Source organism: Drosophila innubila (assembly GCF_004354385.1).
Source record: "Drosophila innubila isolate TH190305 chromosome 3L unlocalized genomic scaffold, UK_Dinn_1.0 0_D_3L, whole genome shotgun sequence".
Classification (NCBI taxonomy): Eukaryota; Metazoa; Arthropoda; class Insecta; order Diptera; family Drosophilidae; genus Drosophila; species Drosophila innubila.
Genome location: NW_022995376.1, coordinates 4,132,745 through 4,148,476, shown reverse-complemented (window position 1 = coordinate 4,148,476; position 15,732 = coordinate 4,132,745). Strand labels below are relative to the sequence as shown.

The window sequence follows — 15,732 nt, the reverse complement described above, 5'->3', positions numbered from 1 at the left end:
CTTTGTGCATATAAAATTTAAAGAAATATTTAATTAATAAGTCTATTTCTATTCATAAAACTATCCTTAAAAAAAATTAAATGCCTAGTTTTGTAAGATAAACATTAAATTTCGTACCCGTCGTTTAAAAATGCGATTGTATGATTGTTTTTTTGTTTTATTAACAATTTTTAACTTTGTAAAATTAATTTTAATAAATATTTGTCATATATTTGTATAATTATAACTAATTAGAAAATATTTCCGAAGCTTCTTACAAAATTTTAACAATTTTAATTGAACTTACGTTGTTGAATTTGATTTATCATTCCATAAAATCTTCTTTATGAACTTGGCCATCAAAATAAAGTTATTAAAGCTGTAAAATGCGTTTGTATGATTGTTTTTTTTTTTTTTTTTGTTTTATTAACAATTTTTAACTATGTAAAATTACTTTCATTAAAATCTTTCATACATTTGTATTATTATAATTAACTCAAAAATATTTCTAAAGTTTCTTACAAATATTTTCCAATCTTCTTTATGAACTTGGCAATCAAAGTTAAGTTATTAAAGTTCTAAATAAAGTTGAAAAGGTAGTAAAAGTATAGAATGAAAATAGCAACAAAGTCAAAAACGAAGTGAAAACTACATATTTTAGCGTAATGAGAAATGCGAACAAGTGTTTGTCTGGCAAACTTGGCTAAAGGCAATAAAAATTGAGTAAATAAAATTTGTATTCACTTTATATAATTTTGAAGATTTTTCAAATCAAACAGACACACACACAGAGTTACACACAGAGGCTTAAACGTCACACAGTTGGCTGAAATGATTCAGTTTGGAAATAAACACAATCATGTGCAAACGTGTTTTCAAATGGATTACATGAATAAAAGATTTATACACGTTGGTTAAATCAGTAGCGGGTTACCAAGAAACACACAAGTCAGACAGACAGACAGACACACAGACAGACAGACAGACAGAACCCGAAAGACATCTTGTAAGTCTTCTTCCCTTCTTTCTCTGCCTCTTTGTGTGCTTCTTTCTTTCTATTCTTTGTGTTGCCAGCAGCAAGAAGAGCAGGTGAAAATATGCGCACATGTAAGCAAATTTCAAAGGACAAAATGAAAATGCCGCTGCCAAGGCTCACAGTTACAGACAGGATACAAAAACAGCTACAGAAATATACATACAGTTAGTCAAGACAGTCTTTTGACCAAATAAAAATACACATATACATTTACTTATTATTTAATGTCATTGCAAAATATTTTTCTACTTTTAAAATCCCTTAAAAATATATATATTTTGCTAGAAAAATTGCATAACTTTTTATTTTGTCAAAACACTTTCTAGACCAACTGTAGAGACAAGCACAGCTGCCTTTAACTTTTTTTATTGATTTGTTTATAATTCGATATGCGTGTGTTTTGTTCTGTTGATTTCATAAAAGTGTTTTTTTTTATTTACAGACGAGTCTACAAATCTTATCAGCCATAAAATATGAGATTTTCACACGAAGCGCGTTTAAATTTAATCAATTTAGACACAATATGTTAGAAATTGTTAGTAATGTCAGCAACAGGCGAATTCAACTCAGCGTCTTAGATATGTGTAGTAGGGATACGTGGCGTATGAGCCATAATAGACCGGTGTATACGTATACGCCGCATAGGCCGGATAATAGGCAGCGGCAGTGGCAGCTCCCAGAGTTGCCACCGGCGCTGTTGCAGCTGTTAGCCAGGTGCCACCGGCTGTTGCATAGCCCAAAGGCGTTGTGGCTAACAAATGAGGTTTAGCCATGCTTCCAGCACAAAGAAATGATAACCAGACTGTGAGTGTGAGCTGGCAAAGATAACGATATGATTAAATCTACACATACACATAGATACACAGATGCCACACACACACACAAACACACACACTCACCAGCAGCACTTTGAGCAACATTTTTGTTGTTTATCCCCCTTTAAAACGTCGTGTGTTCCGTGTGTTATCCAAAATTTGATTGACAAACTGTCCAGGCAGCTCAATCATATTTATAGCCTTCGTCTTGGCCAACAGCTGACGTCAGTTGGGAGAGCGTGAGAGAGTCATTAATATGTCTCTGAGCGCAATAAAGCGAATAAATTATATTGTAATGCTATTTCAAATTGTTCAATTTAAGAAACAGCACAGCAAAACGAAAAAAATATAAAAAAAAAGAATTATGGCCATATGTTAATCCTGAAATACTCTAACAAACATTTAAGAAACTTGAATATAAATCCGTCCAACCTATAATAAATTGCTAATGATAGGTAAAAAATTATGGAATCTGTTTCATAACAGCTTATAAATAAGTTGTAACATCAAAAATAATTTTTTTTTAATCAAAAGGAATCGGTTAAAAGATTTAAACGTAATGTGAATTGTGTTCTGCCAACTTTTAGTTTAAAAAGGAAATATATCGTTTTATATATTTTTATCTGTTAATAAATTAATCGTTTTTTTATTTATTTATAAATTAATCGTTTGTTTATTTATTTATAAATTAATCATATTATTTACCATTAAAGCACATCATAACATATTAACTCAATAATAAACTTTATTCTCAACTTTTCGTTTTCGCTTATATATTTTTACATGTTAATAAATTAATTGTTTATTTTATTTATTAATAAATTAATCGTTTGTTTATTTATTTATAAACTAATCATTTTATTTATCATTAAAGCACATGATAACATATTAACTCAATAATAAACTTTATTCTCAAATTAAAAAAGAAAAAAATTACCATCAAGCAGAAGTTTGAATCGCTTGGGAATTACAAGTTAAATTATAATTTAAATTTAAATGTTGCCTTGTACGTGCTTATACTACAAATGCAACTATATTTAACAAACTTAAAAGTTTTACTAGGCTTTAATATATTCAAAATATACTTTTTTTTAAATATATTATCCAATTAAACATCAAAATCATTGTATCTCATACACTTTCTACTAGAATTTGCAATATATATGTGTTGATTTTTTTTATCGGTTACCTTCTTTGGACTGTCATTCATTACAGACAGTCTGAGTTCCTCTTTCTTAGGCCCCATTCTCGATAACGATGGCAATTCCTGCTCGTCGGTTGCCTTTATGCATAAGATATTTGCGTTTATTTAGACGTTGTAAAAATTATAATTATGTGCGCGTGCTTCACATGCACAAAACGGTAATGAAAACAGACAAAAACTTAAAAGCAGACCATATTTTGTGATCACTTCTATTAGATAAGCCCTGAGAGATGACGACCATAAAGGCGTTGCCACAGCTCCAAGAAACAATATTCGCAAACTGAACAAACAATATGATGATGATGTTAGCTATAAATACAAACAGTGCATATGACAGGGAAAGGGATAGTGAGATAGTGACAGAGATAGACAGAGTGGTATAGAAAGAGGATACGACAGTGTTGAGCAACATGTTTCACAAGCCATAAATAATTAATTTATGCAACCGCAGACGGAGCTGAGAAACGTTGTGTGCAAATGCCTAAATATAGACCATAAATTTGCATAGTCAAAAGCTGATGAAGCCATTTGCAATACATATGCACATGTACTTACATTTGTCTACAGTAAAAGCACGTTAAGCGAAACTTATTATATTTGACTTACCAAATATTCTTAAAGCAGATATATTTTTGTAAGAACAGAATTCTGCATATAAATCCTTGAAGCTTTTTATCAACAAGTATATATAATATATATAAAATTCTTTGTCCTGACTGACTGAGCATTGCACAGCCCAAACCATAAGACATAGGAGGTTGAAATTTTCACACAACATAGCTAAGACAACACATTTATAGAACTAGAAAGGTATACAGTAAGTCATGTAATTTTTTTGACATATAAAAAATTCACAAGTCTGTCAGTAATTTAAATTTATGACAATTTAATTTTTAGTAAAAATAAGACTATTTTTATTATTTTCAAATTAAAAAGAGCTATTAAAACTCTACCTATTATAAATAAAATTTAATGATTAAAATTCTAAAATTTAAAATTTAAAACAGTAGCTTTTTTATTTTTTATATAATAAATTTAAAGTTAGTTATTATTTGATAGAATTTTCAATTTAGATAGAGAATATAAGCTTATTTGTTAATAAAAAAATGTGCAAATAAAACTGTATGCTTTTCAGAAGTATTCTAGTTTTTCTCATTCATCTAGGTCTCATTTTTGTGTTTGATTTCATTAAAATCATAATTCTTTTTTGCAATTCCTGGCTAGCACATTTATTTTAATTTATTTATTCTAACTTCGAGTGTGCACTGTATTTACATAAGTGTAATTGTGCAACTTTGCGGCAGTTGTTTTTGAAGTTTGTGGCAAGTTCATTGACCATTTGCAATTGCCGCTTGACCACGCCTCCCGCCCACAGTCGCCCACAATTGCAATTACAGCTACAGCAACAAAAACAACAACAACAACAAGAGCAACAGGAACAAGAACAACAAGTGCTCATGGCGACAATTTCGTTTCGTTTCCTTTTATGTTGTTGTTGATTTTTTTTGTTGTTTTTGTTTTTGCTTTCCTTCACTTTTTATGCTGCTAATTTTAGCTGCTTGCAAAATGGCGGCGCAACACGCAGCTGGCGGCCATTTTCTTTTATTACTCCCTTCATTAATTGTTGTTGTTGGCCTTTGTTATTGTTTTTATTTTTTTTTGTTGCAAGCTGCATTGGACAAGCACTGCATAATTAAAAATAAAAATTAGTAGCAACTGTTTACGAGCTGATTGTTTATTTTTTTTTTTACTTCCTCTTTTACTTCACCTTCCTTTAGCTATTGTTACTTTAAACAGGTTGTAATTTAATTTACATTAATTAATGTGCAGCTGAAGCATTAATATTATTACAGGTGCAGTGAAATGCAAAAGAGTCGGAAGTCTTTTTATTTTATTCATTTATAAAGTTTGCAAAACTTGTAATAAAAAAATTTGGTCAAATGAAAATACTGGCTCTCCATGCCATCCAGCATCCATTTTAGCTCTCGCCTGTTCAGCTCATAGGCCTCTACCTCGTCCAAGACTTTCACCACACACTGTATATAAATATAGCGTAAACGGTTCATAGAGAATCGCCACTTTTTATTGAGAATATTACGCTTTAAAAGCATTTGCATTAGTTGCAAGGAAGCATAATTTCTTTTCAGCATGCGTCGATAATATGACCAACTCTGTTTGACTTTGAGCAGCTTTAAGTACACTTGATGATTGGAGATTAATCCACGCAAGTGTCCCAAACGACGAACTGCTTTATATGGTCCGATTAAAAAGCCTCGAGTTCCCTTTGGACGAAATCCGAGTTCGATCTTTAACTTTGTGTCATCTTCATCCGACTCGGAAGAAGACTCTGAAATACTGTACAATGTAGTATTAACGGAATTTTCCTGAAAACCAAACTTCTTTTGTCTTTCTGTATTATTAGCTAATCCGTCATATCTACCAGTTGATATTTTGCTACTGTCAAATTCATTAACACTGACTGTTATGTAACCATGTTTTTCACAATATCCGTAAAAAGTACTCGAGGCTTTTGATGTTGAAGACACTGAGGATCTATCCGTCAAAGTCTTACAGTAGGCACAATCGGGTGTTGAACATTTAGTTTCCAAGAATTTCAGCTCATTTTCTTCCCCATTTATAAAAGAACTATTTCTTTTAGAAATGCTGCCAGAAAGTGATTGAGACACGGAAGAATTGCTCTCTTTCTCGGCAATCTTTGGCAATATTCTGTAGGTGGATGTTTTCTTTGTAGGTACCACAAATGTTAAGGAAGAATTTGAATTACTTGTGGATTGATTTGAGAGATTCAATTGCTTGTTGTGCTTCTGCTGTGCAATCTTCGGCAGAATTGTGTAAGTGGATGTCTTTTTTAAAGGTAGCACACAAGACAAGGAAGATTTAATAGTAGTGTCACTTCCAAAAAAAACTCCTTTATGTGTAACACTGATCCGCCTTAAATTTGGTAAACCCTTATAGGCATTCAAAACCTCATTCAGATTCTTACCACAGTTGCGCATATCAGTAAATGGATATTGTAAATAACCAAATTCATTCAAATGTCCAAACATTAAAAGCATTAAGCAATTCCTTGACAATTTTTGTTCTTTGGGTGCCGCCTTATAAACATACATCCAATAGCTTATGATGATCTGATCCGATTTACAGGCGATCTTTTTAAAGGAGTTATCAAATTCGCTGAGCTGTTGCTTAAAGTGTAAATCCAGTCGTTTTTCGCAAGGATCTTCCATTTTAATATTATTTTTTGAAATAATTTTAAAGAAAATATTTAAATTTAAGTAATTGTTGTAACACATGGAATATCTGAATGTTAAATGTGATAGAACAGCCTACCTGGCTCTGAGGAGTCTAAGTTCCTAATTGTTTTGCCTTTAACTGAAACGCCAAGGACAATGGAGGCGCTGCGGGAAACCCTGAAGAGGATTATAATGCCGGCGGGCTGTCTCTAAGCATTTTACGACCGCGCACAACTTTCGCAACCGCAGCTCCAAGGGTCTCAAGTGGAGCATAGAGTATACGAGAACGTGCACCTTGAAGTGCCAGTCTCAACGCCACGTCATTTACCATAAGAACAAGAGCGGTAGAAACAGTGCTGCCAAGACAGCTTTTTTATAGTCAAATCTAGCTTTATAACAAATTCAAATCAAATGGAAAACAGCAGGTAGACGGAATTTAACATTGTGAGTTCCTACGGTTCAGCTATAAGAAAGCTTCCAAAGACCTTAAAAAAAAATTCCTTAAGAAATCGTGTCATTTCGTAGAATATAATTACTAACTAGTGATTAAAACTAATTAGTATTAAATTAAAACAAGTCGAAAAGGCTTTAGTCGAGATCCTGACTATAGAATACCCGTTACTTATTTCAATATATGGTTAAGTACTTTATAGAAATTACGAGCTAATAAAAATTACAGCATACTTTTAGGTGCTTGTATTGTCTTAATTTTTAATAACTTTGGTAAGCTATTACTGCCGTTCTACTTGTTCGATCTTGCTGCGGCTAAGTGAGATAATATATAATATTTATAAATAACCTTAATTAGCATAAAAAACGTAATATCTTATAAACTGAAACATTCCAACGAACACAATATTTACTTATTTTATAAGTGGCGGGTATAAAAATGTTGGCTGCACACTTTAATGCTCATTTTCGAGAGAATACTACAGATTGATTTTTAAGAAATGTTCATAAACGGGAGAAAGGTTTTTTTTTAATATTTAGTAATTTTGTTGCAAAATGCAGCTTTTTTCGAGCTTTTACCTATTAAGAACAGCTTTATTTTGGTTCTTTAAAGTGGTCAGCACTGATAAGAAAAAGAGAAAGAGAGAGAGAGAAAGAGAGAGAGAAGAAATGCGAGAGCATGCCACTCACACTACCGGCAACGGCAACAAAGCATGCGGTTTTCCTTGCCACGCAAATTTTCATTAGCGTTGCGCGCGTATAAATTAGGAAAATGAAGCAGCCGCAACAGTAGAAGAAGCAGCTGCCACTTGAGTGCATCAGGATGGGTTGCTCAGTCTCCACTCTAAGTCTGCTGCCACTGGGTGGCTTAACCACAAAAACAACAACAACAACAACAGCAACAACAACAACATCAGATACCTAGTGTAGGTGCTGTGCGGTCTGCGGTTTTTGCCAGCTCTAAAGTTGTGTGCGGCCTGCATAAATTTATATTGTTCAAAAACATGAGCTAGAAAAAAGCACGCGCGACCTGTCCAAAAAAAAATAAAAAAAAAATCATAAGGACAACCAACATTCTAGGCAATAGCCCTGACTCGACATGTACTTGGGCAAAGTAACAAAGAACAACAACTGCAAGTGACAGTTATTTGGCATTTTTCAGTTGTAATTGCATTAAAAGCACCGTTAACCGTTAAAAATAGTCAGATTTGCAAAAAGTAAAATTTAAAAAAGTTTCAAAGCATTAAAAATGCTATAAAAAAAAAGGCTAAGCATAAATACACAAATAGCTAAATTGACAAAAAAAAAAAAAACGCCAAACAGTGAATCCACGGATGAAATTTACCATGGACCTGAAAAAGAGACGGTTCTTGGCTGATCTGGCAAGTCTGGTATTTTTTAAGCAAACTGGCAACGCCAACACGCTTGCAACTGTTGTGCTAGGTGGCAACGCTGGCTAGTTTATTGCTTTCCAGCACTGGCAGCAGGTTTGAAGCTCTGCGCACGCGTTTTCTACTCAGCTCAACAATTTGAAAATGGATGCTAATTTCGAGCATAAATATCGCAAAAGCCGTCAAAATGGCACCATTTATGTGACCACACGTTCGCCAGTGTCACCAGAGCGGCAAAAAGAACTAGATTCGGGTGCTGGTGAGGTAATATTAATAAATTCAATACACCACAAAGATCAAAACTGATCGTGCAAAATTTACAGCTATACCTCAATGGCATACAAAGAGAATACACCGTGGACCAAATTATGCAGGTGGCCCATATGCTGGGGGATGTCTATAAGCTTCGTTTCAAGATTGATTTCTCGGGTGAAAGTCGTGGATTTGCCTATTTGCAGTATATCGCTGACCACAACATGGAATGTATGATGGACATGTAAGTACGGAAAGCGGTAGGATTTTAATACCCTAACAAAAGTGTAAATCATTTAAGAAGTATTTACAGTTAGTCAAGTAACTGTTTTGACAATTTAGAAATACCAATAATTTTTATGTGAAACAAAAAAAAAACATTTTCTTATTGTTTTTTGATCTTTTACTATTATTAAAAAAACGTGTTAAGAAATTGTTGTTAAGATTCATTGGGTTCATATATTTTTTGAAATTCAAACAATAATCAATTGATTAAAAAGTTTTTGACAAATTCTAAAATTTATATGTTTATAAGGAGATTTATTTTAGTTCTTATTTCATTATTCTTGGCTCTGGTTCTCAAAACAAGTTAAAAAAATTTATTGTTATTAAACTCAAGTATTTTTACTTTGTGAAAACAGTTACTTGACATACTGTATATTCTTGATGATGTGTTAAAAAAAGAATATGAATAATTAGTTTTCCTTAAGAACTACGTTAATGCTGTCCGAGGTTTGTTATTTAAATTTGTAAACTTTTTTTGAATTTATTCTTATTTATAAAATTAGCAATACTTTCGTATGACCGTCTTTTTTCTGACAGTTGCTAAAAAAAACTAATTCCATTATTGTTTTTCAGTTTGACGTTGCGTTTTAAGCTGGCCAGTTTGAGTATTAAGGTGTTCCCGTCCAGGAATATTAAGAGATTGCTGTTACACAATGTGGAGCATCTGACACCGGTGCAAGTGTACCAGAAACTACGTCACATTTGTCACTTTGCCAAACTGTATGTTCATGAGATTCGACCACAGCACTACGTCTATATAATATTGTATCGCAACAATGATGATGCTGCCCAGGCACATCACGCTTTTCGAACCCAAATTGTACATTTTGGACTGAAGGCATGTGTCGAGTGGTTGGGCAAAGGATCGAAGCAGAGAAACGATTTTAGTTGTTGTGTGCAACTGCAACGTGATGAAATTGTTGCTCAAGAAAAGTTGCAGGAGACAAACTATTGTTGCATTAGATTAAAAGTTGAACAAAATAAAGTATGATATAATATTAAGTATACGCAAGCACAAGATGCAAACAAATTTCTTAAACATCGTTATAATTATAGCTTTTGCACTTTTGTGATAATAAATACAAGTATGTGCTACTACAGTAGACATTGTTTATGTTGACTTCCTGACAGCGGCGACGGAGTCGCAGCTTCTTGACTTCATTAAGGACAACAAAGTATATTCTAGGAGGCAGAACAAAAACAAACATGTCCCTCATGCTGTGTTTTTCATATGCAAATTAATGCAGCATTGTTGTTGTCTTGAGTGCAACCTGCCACATGCTACTTGCCACCTGCCACCAGTCCGAGTGATGTGAGTACCTGCGGCATAATGCAATTAAATGAGTGCATTAAGCCGCAGCTGGAGGCAACTTGCCACCTGATGCAGCAAGTGCAGGTGCAATGATCGACAAGGGACACGCTTCCATCTAGCGATGGGCAGCAGTATGACAATATCGATATTTTATCGATACAGGTAAGCAGTTTTTAGCTACATTTTCATATGATATTAGATAAGATACATCGGTATAAAGTTTTTTAATGAGCTAAATTTTTTGAATATCTGCTCAAGTGTCTTAATGAATAATTAAGACATATATAGACTTGTCTTGTCGAGTCTAAAAATTTTTAATTAATAAAATGTAGACGTACTTAAAAAATTTAATCACATTGGTATCTTCAAGAATTTTTTTTTAAGTTAATTCCAGTTAAATTGTATTTTAATTAACATTATTTTTTCAATTCAAACCAATGCTTTATAAAATTAGTTAATTAGTCACAACCCTGATTGTAACACTTACATTTTCTCACTATGTAAAATCAAATTCAACAGATCCTATATCAATCATTTCCTCAACACATTCAACTAGCAAGCCAAATTATAAGATTTAATTTGGTATAAATATTTCAATTTAATTTTTATTAATCAAAATATTTTATTTTAATATAGGATTAATTTAAATTAATTTTTTAAATTGTTTTTTATATTTTTTTTTTTAACATATTTTACACTAAGGATTCTTTGCTAAAACAGTTCTTTTTTTTAACTCGACTTGCTAATACATATTGGAGAAGATTAATAAGTCGTGTTTTTTATTCTCATCTTTTAAAATATTACTAATTTATATTGATATTAAATACAATATGGTCGATATTTATATATTTAAAGTCAACGAACAGCCGTCAACAAATAATTAACAGAAAATTTTAAAAACCGTAAGCTAAATTTGAAATTTAAAAACTAAAATTATATGCAAATTAAATTAAAAATTAAAAGAAACGGACAAATATATATTAAAAATCTGTACAGTCTGTAAAATACCAAGTTTAAATGATCCGATATTTTTGAAATAATATGCTGTCTGATATTTCTGAGCGTTCCACATCCCTAACTCCAACTTGCAACTCCCAATAGGGTTGCAGACGAGCTCATCCATCAGGGCGACAAGTGCAGCGCATTCTAATGCGATTGCCGTGCCTGGCGGATGTTGTGCCAAAGCGGAAGCGGATGCGGATACGGATGCTGTTGTCCTTGTCGCTGTCCTTCGTTCTCGCTGCTCCTGCTCCTGCTCCTGCTCGCTGCCATTGCAATTAAATTAAAGACTGGGAAGAAAAAAATCGTAATGCAGTCGCTAAAAAACACAAGCACAATCTGAAGCTAAAAAAGAAGAACTTAATAAATATTCATTAAATGTTGGCCAAGTTAAGAGCAGACAAAGACACAAGTGCTTGGCCTATGCTTCCTCTTACTCTTCATCTACACTGAAAAAAGAGGACAACTTCTAAAATCAAGCATATGCATTTGAAATATCGAAACAAATTAAAATAACATTTATAAAATTACTAAGAAAAAATAAAATCTATATAAATCAAAGTTAAAAAGAAAAAAAATATCTTTAAATTTAAAAATCATTTTAAATTATTTTATATGTTGATTTTAATTTAAATAACATTTATTCTTAAAATAAGAACTTGGTCTTATTTAAATTGCTCTTAAAACCATGATGTGTTTTCTTAATCTAAGAATTTTATGTTCTTGATGCATTTTTTAAACCAAATTCTTAATTTTTGAGACCAAAATCTTGATTTTCGAACATTTTTTTACTAGTGTACTTATTTTTCATGTTGTATCTGCTCGATTTGCATTAATTTGTTAATTCAAGCGCAAGTGCCACGCCTATCAGACCGCCCCAAACACGGCTCTTAAATGCCATTAAAATTTCAAAGTCTATGCCCCATTTGGGGGCATGTGGCAAGTAACTGTGATATGCGTCTGCTGGCGCAATTACACGGCTTAAATTTTGCCGTTTTTATTTGCTCCAGCCAAATGTTAATCCGGCTAAGCAAAGCGAGGCCAGGACTCCGGATTCAGGACTTTACAGTTTGCGACCTATTTTAGGAGTAGCAAGAGGCAGCAAAGGCAACCGGGTTATTGAGGCAAGTGCCAATATTTGTTTAACAAACGCTCACAGCCCTTATGCACCCCCTCTCTCTCTCTCTCCCTGTCTCTGCCGTCTCTTTCTACACAGGTAGACAGCGACACAGTTTGTTGTTAGTGTCTTTAAGGCGACTCTCGCTGGAATTTGGGTCGAAGATTATGCCTGGCATTTGGCATTTGGCATTTCCAGCGAAAAGCGAAAGTTATGCACATATTGTGTAAGCCAACATTCAACTAGCCTTTTACCTCATTTTCTTTCTCCCATTTCTTTCATACAAACACTGAAACAAACAAATGTTGCTCTTAAGAATTTTAATTCAAATATTACATATTTTGCGCATATTATTTACGAGTAAAATAAAATTATTAGTCAGTCACCAAATCTAAATTTTAATTTAATTTGGAAACAATAATTGAATTTTGTTTCCTTACTGCTAAAAAATACGCTGAAAAAAACTGTCAAAAATAGAAAAATTAACATTCTCTCCAGACACTTTTTTTTTGAGTTATTTTATTATTTTCGGGTTTTTCTGAATTTTTTTGTATTTTTAAAAAAATGTTTGTCAAGAAAAAATTAAGATTTTATATATTTTTTATCAGTGTATTTTCTTTTTGTCATTGCTTTTTATCACTAACCTCAGCAAAGAGCATTTCAAATGCGTTGCAATTGTGGCTGTCCAAGTTGCACTTAGCGTCTCATATTTGTTTGATGATTTTTTAAGCAACTCGTCTTTTGGCCAGTTGCAAATGCCATTAACAACATGCGTCATGCAACATGCAGCATGCATCACTTTGCTGACTATGTGGCAGCCTCGTCCTGCGGTTGCATGCAGCTAAAGAATGTCGCTGCAACAGCAGCAGCAGCCGCAGCTTTGGTTACATGCAGCGAAGTGGCGACTAATCAGAGACTAACTATTTTAAATTCCATACAGTTTGACAAAAAGATGGTTAGAATACTTTTAGAAATGCCAATAAAATTAAATAAAATAATTTAACTTTGCTCTTGCATAAAGTATGTTTTACTTATTTCTATAAAAAGTTAGGTTAAGCTGGAGTTTAGAATGTAAAATATATTTTACACAGAACAAAAATTTTTTTTTAATTTGAAATTTATATTTCTTAATTTTAGCTTACAACTTATCAATATGTATTAAGTATGTCATTGTTAAAATAATACCAAATGGCCAAGAGTCAACATTAAAATAGTCAAAAAAGTATAATACTTTGATTCAAGTTCAAAAACCTTACATCAATTTTTCTTAGAATAAAATGGAAATACTTTCTTAATACCTTAAGGATTTCATTTGATGAGTTTCTGTGTATTTTTTTTAACTTAAAATAGGTTAATCTTCTTTTTAGTTTGATTCAGACTCCATATAAAATTTCGATTTTCCTGCTTTTATAACTTGAATTAGCAAAATGTATTTTAATTTTTTGTTTTGGTAAATTTTCCAATGATTTTTTGGTTTCTGAAGCTGAGTTTCCATTATTGCCAATAATCCACTTAAATTTTGATGACCGGCTATTTGCCAGTGAAAACATTTTTTCAATTAATATTTATTTAACGACTTGCAAAAACAATTCTACATTTCTTTACTAAATTTTAATGAACTTGTAATTAAATACTCGTATTTTTCACATTTGAATGCACTCTAAGACTTTAATTAGCAGGCAAGTGTCACAGCTGACAGCATAAATTAAACTTTTATAGCTTTTCTTATGCTTTTAAGGGAAAAGCAAGAAAAATTTGCTTAAAATTTGATTAGATTAAAATTAAGTAATCTTTAAGCTATAGGAAATAGTTAAATACAGAAATCTTAAAATTTGTAAGCTCAAATATGTTGAAAGTTCATTTAAAATTTAAATGAATTACATAAGTTTAACCCCCGGCTGTGCTTGGGGGTCAATTTCGACCCACTTGTCATATTTTATTAATCAATTCAATTTTGACACCAAAAAAAATTATGTATACGTTGGACACAGGCTGCCACGCCTCCTTAGGGGCATAAATTGATAATGACTGAAAAGTTGTGGCAACATTTTTATAGACTTTTATAGAAAACGAGGAGCGGGAGAGTTGGAAAGTGAGGAGTCTGAGTTTAATCGCCATGGCTAATGCGTATGGGAGTTGTTTTTCTAAATTAATGAAAAAAGTTGTGGGCGCAGTTGCGACAAGGCGTTGACTTTGACATAAACCACAACAACAACATTTATGTATATTTGATGGTATGCTTAGTGTTAGCACTTGGTCCATATACTTGCTGGCAGCACTGTGAAGTCCTTGAGGTATTATTAAAAAATTCTTTGCTGTCCCTTAAAAGCGAGCAGCTGTGTAAAGTTGTTGTTGCTGTTACAGTTGTTGTTGTTGTTGTCGTTGCTTACCAAATGAGTTTATGAGCGTGTCATGTTTGTTGTTGTGTCTCTTGTCTTTGCTCTGTTTATATTGCATATTAAATAAATTTTGGCAGCACAACAATTCCATTTCTCTGTCTCTATTTTTTTTTGTACACTCCGTATGTCTGTCTCTGTCGCTTATTGTGTTTGTAACTTTGCTTGTTGACAATAAAATAACATTTTGCACTCACTTATCCAGCTGGTTCTGGCCCTCTCAAGAGTTTTAATGAAAAAAGTTTTGCAGAGTGTACAAGTGTACGGAAATTGGCTCGTAATAGAGTTGTATATGCCGACTGTGCTCTCTGTCTCTCTCTCTCTCTCTGTCGTTCTGCTTCACTCCTCTCTGCATGACTGTTTGGTTCATTAAAACGCATGCCAATAAACACAATAAAAACACTTCATCATTGCTTGAATTTCTTGTGCAAACTTCCCACTGCCATAAGCTGTCGTCAGTTCAACTAACTACGTTCACGACGTGGCCATCATCACAATATATATTGAGCATACGCAACGTGAGCCACTCGCAGGCACGTCACAAACTGGAGCTGTTGCTGTTGTTGTTGCTGCTGTTGTTGCTGGAGCAGCTGCTGCTGTTGTTGTTGCTGCTGCTGTTGCATAGTCGTTGTCTGTTGCTCTGACGCTCACATTTAGCTACGGCCATTGAAAATCAATCAATAAAACTCCAAGCGAAGTCAATCGTAAGGAATTTTATTAATACTGTAAGCTGAACAAATGACTAAAGTGGGTATTATGAAGTTGAAGCCTATTTTTGTAACAGGCAAAATAATCAACTTACCATACAAAGAGTAAGTTTTAACTAAACATAACTCCACAGTAATTATAAAATATCTAAAGATATCTTATAGCAGTTTCTACACGTAAATAAATAAATATTTTAATAGAAATGCCTACATAAGCTAATTTTCAAGTTATTTCGTATATTTTTAACACTTTTATAGGGTATCTTCTTGCGAAAAACTGACTTTAACAGCTCAATTTAGTTTTAAAGCTATATGAATGGAAATGATCATTGATTTGTCTCACCAAGCATTTGCATAAGATATCTAAGGCACTTTAAACTAATTTACAGGGTACCTGCCAGTCAGCAACTGTTCTTTTGTGGACAAACTACATTTTAAAAATATGATCATAGAAATGCCGCTACATAGTAAAGTCTGCGGCAATTTAAACCTATTTACAGGGTATCTGTGATTCAAGCATTGACCTCCAGCGCGT

The 15,732-nt window shown here is 32.9% G+C and overlaps 2 protein-coding genes across 2 annotated transcripts; one reads left to right on the top strand and one right to left on the bottom strand.

The window, feature by feature from the left end:
* Window positions 1-1,375: 1,375 nt before the first annotated feature.
* On the bottom strand, window positions 1,376-2,003 carry LOC117787283. Its single transcript, XM_034625771.1, has 2 exons — window positions 1,915-2,003; window positions 1,376-1,830 (listed from the first exon to the last, which is right to left on the bottom strand). The coding sequence occupies exons 1-2, from the start codon at window positions 1,933-1,935 to the stop codon at window positions 1,582-1,584; spliced, it is 270 nt and encodes an 89-aa protein (XP_034481662.1). The 5' UTR covers window positions 1,936-2,003; the 3' UTR covers window positions 1,376-1,581.
* Window positions 2,004-8,273: 6,270 nt separating this feature from the next.
* Window positions 8,274-11,128, top strand: LOC117786760. Its single transcript, XM_034625126.1, has 4 exons — window positions 8,274-8,393; window positions 8,453-8,625; window positions 9,240-9,386; window positions 11,080-11,128. The coding sequence occupies exons 1-4, from the start codon at window positions 8,274-8,276 to the stop codon at window positions 11,126-11,128; spliced, it is 489 nt and encodes a 162-aa protein (XP_034481017.1).
* Window positions 11,129-15,732: the final 4,604 nt, after the last annotated feature.